The sequence below is a fragment of the Penaeus japonicus genome, unplaced genomic scaffold (genome assembly GCF_977035675.1).
Source record: "Penaeus japonicus unplaced genomic scaffold, GWHDUDI00000001_assembly GWHDUDI00000037, whole genome shotgun sequence".
Taxonomy (NCBI): Eukaryota; Metazoa; Arthropoda; class Malacostraca; order Decapoda; family Penaeidae; genus Penaeus; species Penaeus japonicus.
Window position 1 is genome coordinate 20,326,552 of NW_028234439.1, and position 20,000 is coordinate 20,346,551.

General features: G+C 41.1%; 2 protein-coding genes across 3 annotated transcripts in view; one reads left to right on the forward strand and one right to left on the reverse strand.

Annotated features, from left to right (window-relative positions):
- LOC122266220 (putative E3 ubiquitin-protein ligase HERC1) overlaps positions 1 to 15,913 on the forward strand; it is a 66,201-nt gene extending 50,288 nt beyond the window's left edge. The window contains exons 51-73 of the mRNA XM_086532505.1: positions 1 to 105; positions 894 to 1,030; positions 1,137 to 1,321; positions 1,761 to 1,963; positions 2,126 to 2,299; positions 2,799 to 2,923; positions 3,047 to 3,209; positions 3,388 to 3,508; positions 3,756 to 3,874; positions 4,121 to 4,266; positions 4,425 to 4,605; positions 4,997 to 5,125; positions 5,461 to 5,574; positions 5,697 to 5,864; positions 6,281 to 6,472; positions 6,745 to 8,039; positions 8,221 to 8,428; positions 8,659 to 8,771; positions 9,139 to 9,219; positions 10,345 to 10,497; positions 11,475 to 11,608; positions 11,872 to 12,025; positions 12,616 to 15,913. The exon at positions 1 to 105 is cut by the window's left edge and continues 97 nt beyond it. Coding sequence (XP_086388631.1) covers positions 1 to 105; positions 894 to 1,030; positions 1,137 to 1,321; positions 1,761 to 1,963; positions 2,126 to 2,299; positions 2,799 to 2,923; positions 3,047 to 3,209; positions 3,388 to 3,508; positions 3,756 to 3,874; positions 4,121 to 4,266; positions 4,425 to 4,605; positions 4,997 to 5,125; positions 5,461 to 5,574; positions 5,697 to 5,864; positions 6,281 to 6,472; positions 6,745 to 8,039; positions 8,221 to 8,428; positions 8,659 to 8,771; positions 9,139 to 9,219; positions 10,345 to 10,497; positions 11,475 to 11,608; positions 11,872 to 12,025; positions 12,616 to 12,822 — 4,607 coding nt within the window. The 3' untranslated portion in view covers positions 12,823 to 15,913. The remainder of the gene's footprint in view (positions 106 to 893; positions 1,031 to 1,136; positions 1,322 to 1,760; positions 1,964 to 2,125; positions 2,300 to 2,798; positions 2,924 to 3,046; positions 3,210 to 3,387; positions 3,509 to 3,755; positions 3,875 to 4,120; positions 4,267 to 4,424; positions 4,606 to 4,996; positions 5,126 to 5,460; positions 5,575 to 5,696; positions 5,865 to 6,280; positions 6,473 to 6,744; positions 8,040 to 8,220; positions 8,429 to 8,658; positions 8,772 to 9,138; positions 9,220 to 10,344; positions 10,498 to 11,474; positions 11,609 to 11,871; positions 12,026 to 12,615) is intronic.
- Positions 15,914 to 16,448: 535 nt separating this feature from the next.
- LOC122266219 (tetraspanin-2A) overlaps positions 16,449 to 20,000 on the reverse strand; it is a 16,478-nt gene continuing 12,926 nt past the window's right edge. For both annotated transcript variants that reach the window (XM_043035837.2, XM_043035838.2), the window contains exons 4-6: positions 18,180 to 18,257; positions 17,775 to 17,882; positions 16,449 to 17,312 (exon numbers count right to left, since the gene is read on the reverse strand). In XM_043035837.2, the coding sequence (XP_042891771.1) occupies positions 17,247 to 17,312; positions 17,775 to 17,882; positions 18,180 to 18,257 (252 nt within the window). In that variant the 3' untranslated portion in view covers positions 16,449 to 17,246. The remainder of the gene's footprint in view (positions 17,313 to 17,774; positions 17,883 to 18,179; positions 18,258 to 20,000) is intronic.

Here is a 20,000-nt window from a genome sequence, read left to right on the forward strand (position 1 = left end):
GGTGCCAGAACGCGTCCGCCATGCATCAGACGAGCTTCCCCGTGACGCAGGCACTGGTGTCCCTCCTGGCTGCAAACTCCTCACTGATTCATTTGGCTGGGAAAGGTATGGTAGTTCTCTCTCTCTCTCTCTCTCTCTCTCTCTCTCTCTCTCTCTCTCTCTCTCTCTCTCTCTCTCTCTCTCTCTCTCTCTCTCTCTCTCTCTCTCTCTCTCTCTCTCTCTCTCTCTTTTAATATATCTGTTTGTTGGTAAAGGTAAGATGTCTAAGTTATTTTTCATTTGTTTTTGTGGTAAAGGTAAGATGTTTTTTTTTTAATTTGTTTTTTTCTTGGATGTAAATTGGGTATTGTATGGGTGAAATGGATGTTTGTATGTTTTTTCTTTTAGGTTTTGATGTTGATTGTTGAAATGTATGAGGTGTTTGTATATATATTTTCATGCAGCTTTTTATGATCCCTGTTCCAAATAACTGAAGGAAAGGAAAAAGATTTAAAAAAAAAAGAACGTTAAAAGAGTTTTGAAATTATATGTGCAGAACATCGATTCTTTCAATAAGACTTTAATTCTTCAGGAAAGCCTGAAAGATTATGATTCTAGGTACGATTAGTGAGTGGTTCGTCATTATATTAATTGTTTTTTTTGTCTGCTTTTGGCTCTCCAGTGTGACTTTATTTGATCTCAAGCTAAGCCCTTGTAGGGAAATAGAACAGGAAAATATCAATCAATAACAAAAGCCCATAAATAACCAATGCACAGTTATATAGGGGTTGTTTTCATATCTCTGATTTCAAAATAATGAAGTGAAATGAAGAACAAATGCCTGTGACTGGACTTGATATTTCCAATGCTTTTATTGGTGAGCACTTTTTAAAAAGATTTCTTCCACTCTGCAGGAGAGGCTGTGACGTCTCCTGTAACAGCGAGCGGGGGCCAAGGAGACCCAGGAATTCAACTGGCCAATGCCCTGGCAGCGTGCATTCTGTCCACTCGGCTTCCACACTCACACCGTCAGTGGGCCGCAACTCAGCTGGTAAGCTACCGACAGCGTGATGTTTTTTTTTTTAAAGTGTGTATGGCAAAGGAGCTACTGTATGGTTGTATTTTGATGAGTGACACTATATTAATATATGTTTCAGGTGGAGTGTATTGGAGGCCGAGCTCAATTGGCGGAGCATTGCAGCGACTTTCCTGGGCCTAACATCAGTAGCTCAGCTGACTTCACTGGAGCTCTGCCTCGCGTGCCGACTACCTATCTAGAGGGGCATACTGCATGCGCTTCAAGAGCCCTTTGGATGGCGGGAAAGAATTTACTCGTTACCAGGTTAATGTCTTTGCGTTATGGAATGCAAACGCTGTTTTTGAAAGTTGTTTGTTGATATTCATGGTCCTGGATTAATCAGTTAGATTTTCATGTGATTTATGTATTTTATTTTTTATTAATAGCTTTGAGATGATTTATTTATGTAGATTCACATTCTAGTGCACTTGCTATATTTTGATGTTGAATAATTTTTTTGTATAATGAGATATTGAGGTTTCTTTGTACAATAATTTTTGTTATTAGATGAAATTATATTACATTGAATTATTTATATTTCTTTTCTTTTTTTACATTTTTAAAATATTTTCTTTTATCTGTGCTTTGTCTGTGTGAATCCTTTTCTTCAGTAAGGTATATCGGTCAAGTGTCCAGTAACTTAACATTTCCAAGATTTAAAGACAAATGTTCCAGTTGAATGGAAATTTAATTCCTTTGGCAGTGGACAAGACGGCTCGGTGAGGACTTGGAAAGTGAGTCAGCGTTCTCATGCGTGCCAAGAACACACCTTGGTGTTCCAGCAGAGTGAAAGTAACAGCAACTACTCTGTGAATCCCCCTGCCATAGAACACGTAGTGGCTTTGCCCACTGGACGGCATGTCGCTGCCTCTTCTGAAAACGTCCTCAACATTTGGCCGTTGAATAGTGAGTGTGTGCTTAATTTGCGCAGTCATTGTCAGGTGGATTGTCAAAGGGAAGACAGCAAAGAATCCTGACTGATTTGATATTGTTAAAATGTGAATGTATTGTATCCTTTTACATAAGTTGTGTACAGAAAGGTGTAATACTTTCCTTTGCCCATCACAGGTAGCACTGTGGCATCTTGGACAAGCAGCAGCAGCATAACAGCTCTCGAAGCTCCACTACATGGTGTGTGTGACCTCTTGATCAGTGGGCATCACGATGGCTCTGTCACATTGGCTGCCTTTACAGCGAGCGGCATTATTCCAAATCCCATTAGGCATGCTGGACGGCAGGATGGTAAGATTATTTTGCTTAGTCAAACTATGTTAGGGGATACTCATTTGCTGGAATGATGTTGGCTATTAACTTAACCTTCCGAGATAGGCCTCATCTTAGGATGTTTAATCTGGTAGGGTTGTCTTAAGATGGGTTTTCTATTATTTTCTAGACCTGTATAAGTCTTTATATGATTTATTAGCAAAGTGATACTAAATAGCAATTGGGAGGTTAGGTCAAATAGCTTGTAATTTTAACAAAAAGAAGAATGCAGTACGAAAGTGACCCACCCAGTGAAAATGCCTCTTATAGAAGGGCTAATTAAAGGATGATATAGATTTTAAAAAGTTTATGAGTGTGATTGACCTTAAAATATTATAGATTTTTAAAAAGTTTATAAGTGTGATTGACCTTTAAATATCATAATCTATTCAGATGTTTTCCACAGAGGACAAGTATTCCCATATGATTAGGAATAAATTCCTTCCATTTAGTACTCATTTATATAATTTTTCCACAGTGTATGTAAGTTGCCTCGCATGGCACGACCAAGACAAAGATCTGGCTGTGGGTTTCAGCGATGGCGTCGTCCGCGTCTGTTCAGTCCAGAGTGATGTGGGAAGTGTTACCGTTCAAGCCCAGCAGGTAGATATTTATCAAATGAATGTATGGAAAGTTGGTTTAAAATCCACTGTTAGAAATGTGTATTGAAAGTGATTATATGATTTGAGATTTTTATCCAGCTCTTCTTTTCTTTTCTTTGCCTAGGGACCAGTTCAGTGCCTGGAGTGGAGCAGCAACTGTTGCTTGCTTGCCTCGTGTGGGGAGGGCGGCACAAAGGTTTGGACTCAGACCTCAAATGGATGGACTCCTGTATATTCTTTGGATTACAAGTCCTTACCCTTAGCCATAAAATGGTCTCCAGTGATAAGTGAGTGCAAATAATTTATGTTCCAGGTTCATATTTTTGTTAGTGAAAAGAATTTGGCAATACAATCCGTTCACTATGACAGGTTGTATGCACATGATAGGACCTCTTTCTTTCCTTTATTTGTTTAAATTTATTCATCTTTATACTTGTTTACAAATTACAATCTGCTTTCCCGCAGGTGGAGTACTTGAAGGAGAATGTACCCACATGTTGGTAGTGGGTCATGAAGATGGTCTAGTCACAGTGTGGGTGGTGCCTCAAAGTCCTGCTGCAACTGGGGCCTCTGAATATGGGGGCAGGTAGGATGCCTTGATATATATTTTTTTTATCTCCAATTTGTGACTTCTTTTATTTGTGCCTTAGAATGATTTCATTCGTCATGTTTCTTGTTTCTAGATAGAAAATGATGAATGTCTTGTCAGCATCTATTTTGGGTTTATCTTGTGTATGTATACCTCTTGGTCACATCTGAAACTCTTCCTCTTGAGTTAATTATGAAAGGTTATCATAGATGGAACAGAAATTTAAGGCATTCCATGATTACAGCGGACAGCATGGCGAAGGTACCGAGTCTTACGACCCAAGGTGTCAGCTACAGCTCCGAGGTCACCAGAGCCCAGTCACTTCCTTGGCCATTTCAACTTCCGGTCTTATGCTAGCTACAGGTTCGAATTTTTTATTTTATTTTTATAAGTAGATCTTATGTTATTTTGATGATATGAATAATGATGATGATAGCGGTAATAATAGTAATAGTATTTATAATGCTAATGATTGTCTGTGATAAACAATGATGATAATAATAATATGCTGCAGATGATAGTAATGATATTAATTCTTTCAATGATAATGAGAATGATGATAATGATAGTAATGATGATGATATTACCTAAATCACATTTTCCTCTCAGGTTGCCAGAAGAGTATGAATGGAATGGTTAACGTTTGGTCTTTGCAAGAAGGCTCGCTACTCCAGACTTTGGTTGGCTCGGGTGGAATCAACTCTCTGGTGTGGTGCGGAACATCAGGCTTGGGAATCTGTGTGTCCCGATCACAGGTACAGGGGGATCCATGTGTCCTGCTATCTTTTTTGTGTTATGATTTAAAGGCAGATGAATCAAATGATTTGTGTGGTGTTATCATTTATATGCTTCTGCAATATTAATAAGAACAGTGACTCAACTGAGATAGAATAACTTTATGCCTTCCTCCCAGAATGTGGTGTTTGCAACGCTGTCGGATGACCAATTCTTTAAACTCCGTATTCCCGCTTTCTGTCGCACACGTTTGCACGTTTGGGGTATGACAGGGTTGCATCAAGCCCCCTGTCTGCGAGCACTCTTATCCCACCTGCCCTCGCTCCTGCTCTCTCAGTACCAGCATGAGAAACCGATGGGTAAGTGGGTAGAGTTATTAGGAAGCAGTGGTATCATTTCTTCTGTTGACTGATCATGGTAATTTTTTATTGTTGAAAAATCTTGGTTGATATTAGATAGAAGAAGTTTATGTTTTTATGATATAACTTTAATGTCCTGGATTCAACTCAATAACCAATTCATATCTGTGATCGATAACAAGTCAGTTTTCACCACCAAGGTGATGTTGGATAAAGAATTCATACATTGTTCATGACACTCATCATTATAGAACCAACATGGTGCAAGGTATTCATGATACCTGTTTACAAGTTCTTTAGATAAATTTTATTTGAATATTTTATAATCTCTCACTTGGGGCACTAGAAATAAACACAAACTTTTTTCTGATTTTACCCCATGCTATTCCAGTAAGCAGCGGAGAACAGCTAGTACACAGCCGATACCTCCAGCAACTCTGTTCATTGGCTTTGTTGCTCCGTCTGGACTGCATCCTATGTACGCAGCCGGCACCAGTGCACATGGCCAGACCGGAGTCAGGTAGGGACACAGAGGCTCTGTTGGTAGATTTTAAAACTCGGTGAACTAAAGGTTTCTGTTTGTTCAGTGGTTTAGAAGTGTATCTTGAGGCTTATCTGGATTAAGCATGAACAATGTCAATGTTAACAATTTAGTTTGCTAAGATTGTAAAAATTATAACCTATGTTAACTTTTGATTCTGGACAAAATACTAAAAACATATTAAACATACAAAACATATATATCCATTAAAATAAACAGTATAATGTTACCTCTGTTTAGACTTGTATGGATCTGAACTATATTTTTATTCTGATGTTATAAGTTAAAAATGACATAATCTATAAATATTTCAGTTGTTGAATGGAACTGGCTGGAAACCCTTTGTACTGCTGTAAGCACAGCAGAGAGTCTCAAAAAGCGAACGTCTCTCCCACGCGCTTTTACGACTCAGCTTTTAAAACATTCAGGTAATTAATGTTTCCTTTGATCTAGCGTATTCTGTAGCAAGCTGGCTTTGAATATGATTGTGTAAGATTAACCCTAATTAGATTATTGCTCTTAACAATTATCTTTTGAATGTTCTCAACAGACGATAAGGAACACCTGAACTATGCCATAGAAAATTCCAAATGGGACGTGGAACAGGATGCCGCAGTGATGTCTTGGGCGACGCATCACCCGGGCGACTGGCAGGTCGGAGGTCGTTGTCAGGTCTTCATGTGGGGCAGTGGGAGGCATGGACAGTTGGCAGAAACAGGTGAGAGCATGAGATGTTGTATATATACTAACTATAAAGTTGCTGCTTAGTGGCAGTGTTATCAAATATAGAAGAAGGTTTGTTTCTGTTGCTTGACTGTTTTAGCTACCACTCTTTGGTCAATTACAAAGTGAAATGTTGTATATGTTTTGTTTATAGGAACAACTACATTGTGATATTGGGTATTTAAGACACTTGGAATAGTATTTCACCAAGGCATGTGGTTGCGTGCTTGTGTTGAATTATCATTATTGTTTGTAATTTAAAAAAGTAACAGCATTTTTTAAATGCTTTGAATTTCTAAGCTTCCACATCAGTTTGTGTAAATTTAAAAGTTTTTGCATCAACTTATGTAAATATTTAAGTTCTGCATCAATACTTCTTTTACCAAAATCCCACAAACTTATGATTGACAGGTCGCAGCAGTCTCGCGCCAGTACTAACAGAGTCTCTAGGTTGTGCCCAGCAAGTCGTCTGTGGGCAGAATTGTACGTTCATAGTGACTGCCAATGGATCCATCTTAGCCTGCGGGGAGGGGAGCTACGGTCGCCTGGGTCAAGGGAACTCAGACGACCTACACACACCCTCCGTCATATCCACCTTGCAAGGTAGAAATGGCTCATTTCGTGGTCTTTTTGTCTGATGTCCAAAGGTTGTGATATTTTGAGTTGGTATCGTCATCTTCATCATTTTAATGGTTGTTATTATTATTGTTTATATTTCTTCTTGTTATATTAATGTTGTAAATATTTTAATGATAATGATCATTATTATTATCATCATCACCATCACCATCACCATCACCATCACCATCACGATCATCATCATCATAATCATAATCATCATAAAAAAAAAAAAACATTATTATTGTCTGTTTCAGGCTTTGTGGTGACACAAGTTGCAACCTCATGTGGCTCCGATGGCCATAGTTTGGCTGTGACAGACAGTGGAGAAGTTTTCTCGTGGGGCGATGGTGATTATGGCAAACTGGGTCACGGAAACTCCGATCGTCAACGTAGGCCGAGGCAGATTGAGGCATTCCAGGGACAGGAAGTTGTCCAGCTGGCCTGCGGATTCAAGCACACGGCAGTGGTGACATCGGACGGCAAATTGTTCACGTTTGGGAACGGGGATTATGGGAGACTTGGCCTGGGCTCCACGGCAAACAAGAAGCTGCCAGAAAGAGTGACGGCCCTCGATGGCTGGCGGATCGGCCAAGTGGCTTGTGGACTGAATCACACCGTGTGCATCGACGTTGATGGAAACACCGTCTGGGCTTTTGGAGACGGTGATTATGGGAAATTAGGCTTAGGAAATTCTACTTCAAAGTCTACGCCACAGAAGGTGGAAGCTATGTGTGGCATTGGCATTAAAAAGGTTTGTTGCGGCACTCAGTTTACAGTGTTTCTCACTAAAGATGGCCGTGTGTATACCTGTGGAATGGACCGGCTCATTGGTCAGCCAGAATCACGGACAAGAGGACACAACCGGCCTCAGCAAGTTCCTGCTCTAGTAACGCATGTTGTAGTCGAAATAGCTGTTGGTTCAGAACACACCTTAGCGCTCTCCAACACCGGAGACGTGTACGGCTGGGGAGTAAACAGTGACGGACAACTAGGGCTCGGGCACACTGCTGCCGTGCGAGAACCCCAGCTCATCTGGACGCTGTCAGGGAAAGGCATCCGGCAGATCAGCGCGGGTCGCAGCCACAGCGCGGCTTGGTCAGCTCTGCCGCTTCCTCCAGTAACCCCAGGGACGCCAGCTCCCATGCAGCTCGGGATCCCTGTGTCGGTGCCACCACAGTACCCAAACTTGCATAACATTCCCCCGGGTGCTCTCTGCTCAAGGCTTAGGTTGCTCCATCAGTTCAGTGATCTGCTCTATGCATCTTGGAAGCTCATACCCCTGACACCTGGACTGGAGTGCTATATAGAAAATGTAAGTGCAGTGACCTGTGCAGCTGTACGCTCTCTTGTGTCACCTAGAGTCTACACCTTGCCGCTGGTGCGTTGCCTCGGCCGAACGATGGTTCAGGGACGGAATTATGGGCCTCAAGTGACAGTTAAAAGAATATCAACAAGAGGAGCACCGTGCAAACCTATTTTCATACAGTTGGCTCGGCAAGTGGTGAAGCTTAAGCCATCAGATCTGAGACTTCCCTCAAGAGCGTGGAAGGTAATTTTTCTTTTAGAATGAATGTGAATGTGATTTCTTACAATTTGTTTTACAGATTTTCTTGATTATATATTCCATATTATTACTGTTTAATCTTCCAGTTATTTGAATCTCCCAATTATTTGTATTTGTTCTGGAAATTGAATCTTTAATAAGACCAACAATTTCTCTTACTACACAGGTAAAACTTGTTGGTGAGGGAGCAGACGATGCAGGTGGTGTGTTTGATGACACAATGACGGAGATGTGTCACGAACTTGTGACAGGTGGAGTTCCCCTCCTCATACCAACGCCCAACGCAGCTTCGGACGCTGGAAATAACAGAGACCGCTTCCTCCTCAATCCTGACCTGACGCAACATCACCACCTTCTCTGGTTCAAATTCTTAGGTAAGTGTAACCCTGGTTCTTGTGTAGATGAACACGGATTTTGTGAATGAGATGTATTTGATATTAACCCCACCATATGGTGCCAGTCATTTAATTGATTTAGGCCTAAGCGTTCGAAAGCCCCGGCATTGTGACATGCAAGGCTGGAATGCCCCCGTCGTGAGTGGGTTAAAATGGAAATTGAATATCAAACATGACTGCATGTAGACTGATTACCGATCCTCTTCCAGGCATATTGTTTGGCATTGCCATTCGCACCAAGAAACCCCTCGCCCTCCCTCTGGCCCCGCTGGTGTGGAAGCTGCTTGCTGGTGTCCCTCCCTCGTCATCTGATCTGGAGGAGGTGAGTCCTCCTGTGATGATTTTAAGGCGCAGGTCGTCTTAGATGTCTCTTCTTTCTTAGTGATGTGAACAGGGTGGCTGTCATAGTATTAAAGAATTAAATGATGTGGTTTTTGCAACTGTTAAGATGCTCAAGTATTTTTCCCTGTGGTATGAAGGGGATACTTTTCACTATTGTACAAAAAAGAGAAAAAAAAGTGATATTTGTGCTTATTTTTTCATTTAAAATTGATTAAAATTATAATTGATTTACATTTTTCAGCTACAGAAAAATATAGGGGGAGAGATAGTATTTACACCTGAGTGGTTAATTTCCCGTTTAACAAATGCATATCATATTGAAGAGAAAATGAATTCCTTACTTGCAGGTTGATATTGAATATATGCAGACCTTGCGAGCCATCAGGGACATTGACCAGGATGGAGTTACAGAAGACACTTTCCATGATGTAAGTGTGTTTGGCTTTGTCATCATCAGTCATTACCAGTCACCAATTACCAGTCATCAATCTTCATCATCATCTTCATCTTCATCTTCATCATCATCTCCTCCATCTCCCACTCCCTCTCCCTCTCCCTCTTCCTCTCCCTCTCCCCCTCTCCCTCTCCCTCTCCCTCTCCCTCTCCCTCATTCTCTCCCTCTCTCACTCTCCCTCTCCCTCTCCCTCTCCCTCTCCCTCTCCCTCTCCCTCTCCCTCACTCTCTCCCCCTCCCTCTGCCTCACTCTCTCCTTCTCCCTCTCACTCTCTCCCTCTCTCCCTCTCCTTCACTCTCTCCCTCTCCTTCACTCTCTCCCTTTCCCTCACTCTCTCCCTCTCCCTCTCCCTCTCCCTCAATCTCTCCCTCTCCATCACTTTCTCCCTCTCCCTCACTCTCTTCCTCTCCTTCTCCCTCTCCCTCACTCACTCTCTCTTTCTCTCCCTCACTCTCCCTCTCCCTCTCCCTCTCCCTCTCCCTCTCCTCCCTCTCCTCCCTCTCTCCCTCTCCCTCCCTCCCTCTCTCCCTCCTTCTCTCCTTCTCCCTCACTCTCTCCCTCTCCCTCTCCCTCTCCCTCACTCTCTCCCTTTCCCTCACTCTCTCCCTCTCCCCCTCCCTCACTCTCTCCCTCTCCCTCTCCTACTCCCTCTCCCTCTCCTTCTCCTTCTCCTTCTCCCTCTCCCTCTCCCTCTCCCTCTCCCTCCCTCTCCCTCTCCCTCTCCCTCTCTCCCTCTCCTTCTCCTTCTCCCTCCCTCTCCCTCTCCCTCTCCCTCCCCCTCACTCTCTCTCCCTCTCCCTCACTCTCTCCCTCTCCCTCACTCTCTCCCTCTCCCTCACTCTCTCCCTCTCCCTCTCCCTCTCCCTCTCCCTCTCTCCCTCCCCTCTCCCTCTCCCTCTCCCTCTCCCTCTCCCTCTCCCTCTCCCTCTCCCTCTCCCTCTCCCTCTCCCTCTCCCTCTCCCTCTCCCTCTCCCTCTCCATCATCCTTTAGTCCCTCTGAATTAAAAGAGAATGTCATTCAGTTCTTACCGAGATCCGTCATTTCATCTCGGAGATCCTCCTCTCCCAAAGACGGTACTAATCCAAGAGCTTCCCCCAGGTGATACCTCTGGAAAGCTTCGAGTGCACAAGCATGACTGGGGCCCGAGTGGCTGTGGTGCCCGGAGGGAGAGCCGTCCCTCTGACCTTCACCAACCGACAGGAATACGTCAACCGTACAATCTACTACCGGCTGCACCAGATGGATAGACAGGTATGTGCTGGTTATTTTATGTTTGTGGAAAGGAAATGTCTTTTTTCTTTTCTTTTTCTTTTACTTTTACTTTACTTTCTTCTCCTTGTTGTTATTCTTCTTGTTCTTGTTCTTCTTCTTTTCTTCTCCTTCTATTTCTACTTCTACTTCTGCTTCTGCTCCTGCTTCTGCATCTTCTCCTTCTTTTCCTTTTCTTTTTCCTTTTCCTTCTTCTCCTTCTCCTTCTCCTTCTCCTTCTGTTTCTCCTTCTCCTTCTCCTGTTGCTGCTTCTCCTTCTTTTCCTTTTCTTTTTCCTTTTTCCTTTTTCTTCTCCTTCTTCTGCTTCTTCTGCTTCTTCTGCTTCTCCTTCTCCTCCTTCTTCTCCTTCTCCTTCTTCTTCTCCTTCTTCTCCTTCTTCTCCTTCTTCTCCTTCTCCTTCTCCTTCTCCTTCTCCTTCTCCTTCTCCTTCTCCTTCTCCTTCTTCTCCTTCTCCTTCTTCTCCTTTTCCTTCTCCTTCTCCTTCTCCTTCCCTCTCCTTCTCCTTCCTTCTCCTTCCTTCTCCTTCTCCTTCCCCTTCTCCTTCTCCTCCTTTCCTTCTCCTCCTTCCTTCTTTCCTCTCTCTCTCCTCCTCCTCCTGCTCCTGCTCTCCTTCCTCCTCCTCCTCCTGCCCCTCCTCTCTCTCCTCCTCCTCCTCCTCCTCCTCCTCCTCCTCCTCCTCCTCCTCCTCCTCCTCCTCCTCCTCCTCCTCCTCCTCCTCCTCTCCTCCTCCTCTCCCTCTCCTCCTCCTCTCTCCTCCCTCCTTTCCCCCTCCTCCTCCTCCTCCTCCTCCTTCTCCTCCTCCTCCTCCTTCTCCTCCTTCTCCTCCTTCTCCTCCTTCTCCTCCTTCTCCTCTCTCTTCTTCTCTTCCTCCTTCTATAATTTTTTTTTGTATATTTCTCCCAAAACATTTAGTATTTAGAATGATTTTGTACAAAGACAAACCGCCTCGTTGCCAACAGGTTGCTGCCGTGCGTGAAGGCATGGCCTGGATCATCCCTGTGCCGCTGCTCTCCCTGATGACGGCAGCTCACCTCGAACAGCTAGTCTGCGGCCTTCCACACATTTCTGTGGCCACGCTGAAGAAAGTTGTGAGGTAGATTTCTATGTCTGTGCTGTGTCTGAGAGTTTGATGTTACAAATTCTCAACATTATGATCACACTTACTTGTTATATATAATGGTCTAGATTCAATGTTGATTAGTCTTGAAAATTTTTGACTCTTTATTGCTGGTACTTTTCTTGAATTTCCCGTCGAGATTCAAATACCTCAACAACAACAAGGTTGAGGTTTTCATATCAGACATTCTAATTTATTGTTAATGACCACACCACATGACGCTCCCTTTTGCCAACAAGGTATCGCGAGGTGGATGAAAATGACCCGCTCGTCGTATGGCTCTGGCACATCTTGGAGTCGTTCAGCCCCTGTGAGCGGGTTCTCTTCGTCCGCTTTGTGTCTGGGCGTTCACGACTGCCGGCTAATCTGGCTGACCTGTCGCAGCGGTTTCAGGTGGGGTTTTGTTTTCTCTTTTATGTATTTATTCATTTACCTAACATTATTTTGAAATGCTTTTTCTTTACATCAAACATATGAACTTAGATTTTTTTACACTGTGAAACATACAGAGAACTTTTAACTTCTAAAGGAATGCACCTTGCTAGTATATCATATATACATTCAAATTTCATACCATAAGTCTAGAAAGTAATGGAAAACACACATTTTAAGATGCCCAGCCCTAACTGACCTAACATGTCAGGAAAGGTTAAGCATGATACTTTCACTTATATGTCTTAGTCTTGCACAAAATTCCATATTACTTCTTTTGTTTTTATATGTAGAGATGATTCACAATCAGAATGAACTAGGTCTGCTTGAAGTTCTAGAGAGTACTGATGCTAAAAACTCACTGATTCTTTTGTTATACTTGTAAATGTAGATGAGCCAAATGAAAGCACTATACTGATTTATAGTAATTTAATACTTACGTGTAAATGTACATCAGTCAGACGAAAGCACAGAAAGAATTAGAATGCATGATTTGTTAATTTAAAAAGTTTAATCGGGTCTGGACAAGGTAATCACAATCCGTATTACAGGTAATGCGCGTGGACCGGCCAGTTGACTCCCTGCCGACCGCCCAGACGTGCTTCTTCCAGCTGCGACTGCCACCCTACTCCAGCCAAGAGGTGATGGCAGAAAAAATGCGCTATGCTATCAACAACTGTCGCTCAATTGACATGGATAACTACATGTTAGCCCGAAACCAAGACCCAAATCACCATTCCGACGATGATGAGTTTTAGGCAACAGATAAATGATAAGGAGACAATCACGTATCACGGAGAAATAAATGAGTGATGGACAACATGAGCCTGTATAGTAAAGGTGTGATATTTTCGTGTGTCACATATCAGAGCTTATTTTATTATAGATCAGACTCTCGCAATTAATCAGCAATGAAAGAAAGTGCATTCCATTACATATGTTTGTAATATGAGTTATGAAAACCTTTCAATGTTTTTTTAATATGGAGTCCTCATTCCTCACCTAATACAGCACCTTTCATCATGTCTTTCATTATTTAAAAAAAAAGCCATATGTAAATGTCTATCCACTCATGCAGGATAAATGTTAACTCATTCACATATACATTTATTCTCCATAGGGTGAATACATGAAAACACCGTGAGTCCTGAGTGCCCTTCTGATCTGAGAGTTAATGGAGGCTAAATTTTTTTTCTACCCTTTAAGAAATCTCATAAATTGCTGTAGTTTTTGTATATTTAAAGAAGATAAATCATTTTTGCGAACAAAATAGTGTGATACTGTTGAAACCGGCAGTTGGAGCATAAATTGAGCTGTGACGCGTGTCATACAATGACAAGTTTTATTCTCTTTTTTGTGTGTGTGTGTGAGGTGGTTGTCAAGATTAATTTATCCTGAAGTTAATGGATTAAGAAATCATAGTGTGAAAGTCTGCTCTTTCGTTCTTGATTTTTAGGCTTTAGTTTATGATTGAGGCATGAATCTTTTACGATGATATTTTTACCGCCTTAAAGGAAATTGGGAAAACCTGCACCAAGTTTATTTCAGGTTTTATGCATTGATGTCTCTGTCGGTTAACTTGGTTGGGTAAAAATATGGTTGTCTGAGGAAACTGAATGGAATCTACCTAGTCTTTTAGTCACAAAATTTTATGTATTTAAAACTCCGCATCCCGTAACACAAAATGTCTCTTGAGAGCTGAGGTTATTGATGAATCAAGAAGCCATTGCAATTGATGATTAGTTCCCGAGGCGGATCCCATACGCAAAGCATTCTGCATAATGTACGGAGAGGTCTAACCAGAGAAAAGGAATTCAGGAGTGGGAGTGAATCCTAGATCGCTGTACCTTTCCATTAAATTCTATCCTAGCTGAAATGTGTGGAGGAGCTTACTATTAGTCCCGTCAGTGTTGTGTATTAGTGTGGTGCTGAAGCTACAGTTTTGTATTTTCATGTGTGTTTTTTTATGAGCGGCTTTATCATAACGGAATTAGCTTGAGTAAGACTGTGTGAAACTTCGTCAACTGGTAGTGTCGATATTTTAGCTATCTCGTATACTATGAAAGAATGTGGGATGTGTTATGAAATGAAAACATTTAGTTGAGTTTGCATTCAGTCTGTAGTAAATTACAGCTTTAGGTTTTGAGTATCTGCAGTATATGATAAAGGATACTGTGCACATTGTTCCTTTCAAGGAATGATTTTGTTCATTTAGATTTTGATGAAATGTGATAAATCTGTTTTTTTATGGGGGGGTTACATGGCAACTGAACCAGACTGCAGTGACATTGTGAAAAAAGGGGAAAGAATAAAAGACTCGCTTTTGAGACGAGTCGGATGTACCAATTAATGGGCTTCGTGATTCAGGTTTTGAGTCCCACCTATGAGCTTCTGGATGTTGCTTTTCCATTTTTTCTTTGGCGATATTTCCCTTAATAGGTGTCTTGTAATGAAGAAGAAAAAAAAGAAAATTAGATTATGCAAACTAAAAGGACTAACCTTTTTTACTTGTGGAATGTGGAGGAGAGTGAAATGACCAAGTGCTGTTAAGAAAGGAAGTTCCTTAGAATTTGTTTTACTTTGAACACTTTTAAGAAGATATGGTGAGGAACCCTTTTTTTTTTATTAGCACACACTGCTTTTATTTTGATTTGGTATAGTGGAAAGAATTGACCTCACTCGTATTCTTTCACGGAACCCAACAAACCCCCTTGTTTACTTACTGCAAGGTCTGTCGGTCGGTCTGAGGTGTAGTAGTGGCATTGTATTTTTAAACAGTGGTCTGTTCTCTTCGGAATGAGTGTCATTTTATCGATTTATTGCTCAGGAATTATTGAGTTCGTTACAGGCAAGACTTCTTTTCCCCCCAATGTCGGTATATTGTTTATGTGTTTACGGTATTCAGTGATGCTTATGATCGATCAGACGTGATTTAATTTATGTATTTGTTTTTGGTGGAGCCTGGATTCTAGATCATAGGTAAAGAGGTGATTGTTTCTGTACTATACTATTTTTTATCGAGGCAGTGATGCACGTGGGAGTTTGGTGACGATCGGCTGTGATTGCAACATATCGGAAGAACATGTTGCATTTCCGGTAATCAGCATGACCAACCTGTCAGTGAGCAAATAATCATCATCACCTGTCAACTTGTCATCCATTGTCATCAACCTGTCAAGTGTATCTCCACCTTGGGAAAAAAAAACGAGTATAGTTTTATTTGTTTCAACTTCGAAACTATTTATTTGATTTGTCATCATCTGCGTGTTAATCTCACATTTAATTTCATAATGTTTTCTCCCTAACTCTAAATACTTCCTGTTTTATTTATATCATCGATTCATTTTACATTAACTATAAGTAGAGCGATTGTGGAAAACGTTAGTATAGCCAACAAGTTTTTTTTTTTCTTCAATTCTTCGATATGCAAGAAGTAAGAGAAACTTCGGTAAACTTGCTAGTCATGAGAGGCCCATTCACAATCACTCATGACTGTTGTGACGGAGGCAGTCGCATGGACAGTTGCGGAAAAGGGTGTCGAGACTCCGGATGGATGATGAGACGGAGGCAGCTGGTGGCAGTCCTCTCTCTTGCGTCGTTGCTTCTTTTCCTAACTGTGTTGATGTGTAATTAAAAAAAAAAAAAAAAAAGGAAGATAGGAATGGAGATGTTTTATCTGTCTGGAACAACAGTCATGAACCCAGAGGAGTGAATGAGATCCTTGGAAATATAGATTTTGGTTCATGTGTCTTGCCATTTTTGCTTTTTGCTCACTATACATTGTTGAATCACATGTTATTTGTTTTGTTTGTGTAATTCTGTTTGGATATTCACTTAAGAAAGTAAAAAGACAATTGTACTGTATTTGTATGCAGGTTGAATAAGAAAAAAAAGTGATGGATTGAAGTAGTTTAATTTATCCTAACGCTAAGAGCCAACTTTGTGATATTTCAGTCATCAGACAAACAAACTACTCTTGGTCTGTTTTCATAACTGTTTGTTAAAATAGGAGAAAAAAACTCTCATACACATGCTCCTTCCACTTGTTAATATGTCTCTCTTTCTCACTCTTTCTCTCTCTCTCTCTCTCCCTCCCTCACTCTCTCTCTCTCCCTCACTCTCTCTCTCTCTCTCTCTCTCTCTCTCTCTCTCTCACTCATTCATTCACTCACTCACTCACTCACTCACTCACTCACTCACTCACTCTCACACTCACACACACACACACACACACACACACACACACACACACACACACACACACACACACACACACACACACACACACACACACACACACACACACACACACACACACAAACTCATCGGCATAGCTATCCGTCTCGGTACACACCTAAATAAAGACATGAAAATAAACATCTTATTTGGTAAATCACTTTTATTCCAAAAAATCGAAAAGATTATTACTCATCATACCTTAAGTTAAAAAAAATGTAGATTACAGGATTTAAAAAAAAGGAAGCACCATTTTGTTAATTAAGTCAAGACTCGGTATTCCAAAGAAAAGGCCAACGGGTGAAAATCAATGGTTCCATCAAACTACACTGCTATGTAATTCCACTTCAGAGGAATGGTAGGAGATCGCTATAAAACCAGTTCATTGTTGACGTAACTGCTGTACCTCGCACTGGATACAGAATATACGTTAAACAGGAAATACAGTGAAGAATTAGGAATACTCCCAGGAAACTGTATTAAGTCTCAGAGTATACAGGAAATAGAGCGAGTACTTCGTGCTTGTCTGGTATGTTTATCTTTTAGAAAAATACTGAACTAACTGCTCAGTTTAGAAGCCATTGTTGGCAAAACCTGCTTTATATAACGACCACTTAAATGTCAACTCTTAACTATATATTTTTTGTTAACGTGTAACCCTTTTCTACTCACAGAGTAAATTATGTCATCATTCTTACAGTACAAATCATAAAAAAAACAATTGGTGCAACCAAAATAAAACTACTTATCCTACGATTGCTAATCTTGACTCGCATAGCCTACTAATTTAATATACATTCACATCAATATAAAAGCTAAACATCTTACAATGCAAACATTTGTCATTTTTTTGGGGGGATTTGTAAAACTTTGCACAAAACTAGACGGAATAAAAACAAACATTTGGTAGACGTTAACAAAGGACATATTTTCTTGAATCTCGTAATTATTGGCCTTTTTGGATCTCTTTGAGCGCTTGCCACATGCAGAAGGCAAACATCATAGCGAAACACTGGAAAGAAAGGTTTAGTTAGTGATGCAATTATTTTAATTAAGAGCAAGTAATGATCAGAATCTTTCATATCAAGTAAAAAATTGTAAATTCATGTCCACTTTGTGTATCCACATATCTCAGTGGTATGTCTTGAGGCAAATAGATTAAGGAAGAGTAAAAAAAAATATATTGATATTGATATTTCCAATTCCAAAGAGTGTGCAGTACCCCCCCTAACCCCCCACCCCCCACCCCCCACCCCACCCCTCAAGCAGGTGTACACTATCTGAGGGCCATATATATAGAAAGAAAAAAGTCCCCCTCTTTGAATTTTGAAAAAAAGGAGCCACGCCGATGTATCCTTATCCATCTTATTATTATGATCCTTATCCCTGAGTTGCTACAGCTCGATAAAATTCAAGATGTAAGTCGAGTACATCGGGACATAAAATCAATCACACGAAACACTATTAAACAAACCTGGAAGAAACACAGGCTGAGGGAGAGGCCAGTGATCCAGCCAGTTCGAACTTCGAGGTACTGGGAGAAGATTTCGGCGCACGAGTCCCCGTACTGGTTACCCGTGACCTGTTGGCGCGGCGAAGAACAGGATCATCTTAGAACGTTATATACTTGGTTCATTATAGCTTGTCTTGAACGTTATATACTTGGTTTATTATAGCTTGTCTTGAACGTTATATACTTGGTTCATTATAGCTTGTCTTGAACTTTATACACTTGGTTCATTATAACTTATCTTGAATGTATGATGCACTTTTCCAAGAAGGACATGAGAGTACATTTAAACGTTAACACACATGATTTATCTTTAGACATATCTACTTATTTATTGTAAGTGTATTTTAACATGACTTATTTTTTTACCTGGTCTCGACAGGTGTCTGGAACAGGTAAGTGTATTTCCCCGTAGTCACCGGCAGAATAACCACCACAGCATCCGACCTGTTAATTTAACAACGTTAGAACTTATATATATTCCTTACTGTTGTTTATCCTGTTGTGCAGAGATAATAAAGGGGGTTTTAAACTACGATAATTGTGGAATAAGGAAGTGGAAAGTGGTATCATGTCCAAGTGGTTCTCAAACTTTAATGTATAATCTTCCTTGTAACTTTGTATTATGATCATATACTTTTTACAAGATTCTTGCATTTCTATCAACACTTTTAAAAGTATCTATTGAGTAATGTACATCTATGAAATTAATGACGTTATTGAATCTTGCCAAACTAACAATATACGAAAATAATAATTAATCTGTGAAATAGATATAAATGCAAAAATAACTCTACATTAAGAGATTAAGTCGCGTACCCCTTGAAATAAATATCCTTCAATTATTAAAGTTTGGAAACCTCTTTATGCTAATAAATGGGCGGGGACACTTTACCAACACTAATACAGTGAAATGCACATAGGTTTCCATACACTCGTATATGCAGCAGGAACATGTGGATAAGTTAGCACACACACTATATTCATTGAAATACACTCTGCTTTATGCTGCACGTGATTCCTTTAATAATAAATAAATAATTAGAGTAAATAGAGAGTCTGGAATTCTGTGTTAATATCAAGTCAACTTTAAGGGAATAGATACTTTGATATACAGTATTTGAAAGCATATCAACACATAAGCAAACTGATACTTAATCGTTATATTGACGCACACACATACAAACACACACACACACACACGCACACACACAGACACACACACATATATACATATATATATATATATATATATATATATATATATATATATATATATATATATATATATATATATATATATATATATACACACACACACACACACACACACACACACACACACACACACACACACACACACACACACACACACACACACATATATATATATATATATATATATATATATATAGAGAGAGAGAGAGAGAGAGATCAAAATATCCACCGATATTCAAATAAAGGAAACAACATGTCTCCAACAGAGTAATACAAATAACCTCCAGAACGCGCCTTTAACACATGCTCATCAGAAGAGCAAACCAAAGGAATCTCACCCGAAGGACTCCCCCGAAGGACCTACCCGAAAGACTCATCCGAAGGACTCATCCGAAGGACTCATCCGAAGGTCTCACCCGAAGGTCTCACCCGAAGGTCTCACCCGAAAGACTCACCGGAAGGACTCACCCGAAAGACTCATCCGAAGGACTCACCCGAAGGACTCATCCGAAGGACTCATCCGAAAGACTCATCCGAAGGTCTCACCCGAAGGTCTCACCCGAAGGTCTCACCCGAAGGTCTCACCCGAAGGTCTCACCCGAAAGACTCATCCGAAGGACTCACCCGAAGGACTCATCCAAAGGTCTCATCCGAAGGACTCCCCCGAAAGACTCACCCGAAGGACTCATCCGAAGGACTCATCCGAAAGACTCATCCGAAGGACTCACTCAAAGGACTCACCCGAAGGACTCACCCGAAGGACTCATCCGAAAGACTCATCCGAAAGACTCATCCGAAGGACTCACTCAAAGGACTCACCCGAAGGTCTCCCCCGAAGGACTTACCCGAAGGACTCATCTGAAGGACTTACCCGAAGGACTCCCCCGAAGGACTCCCCCGAAGGACTTACCCGAAGGACTCACCCGAAGGACTCACCCGAAGGACTCACCCGAAGGACTCACCCGAAGGACT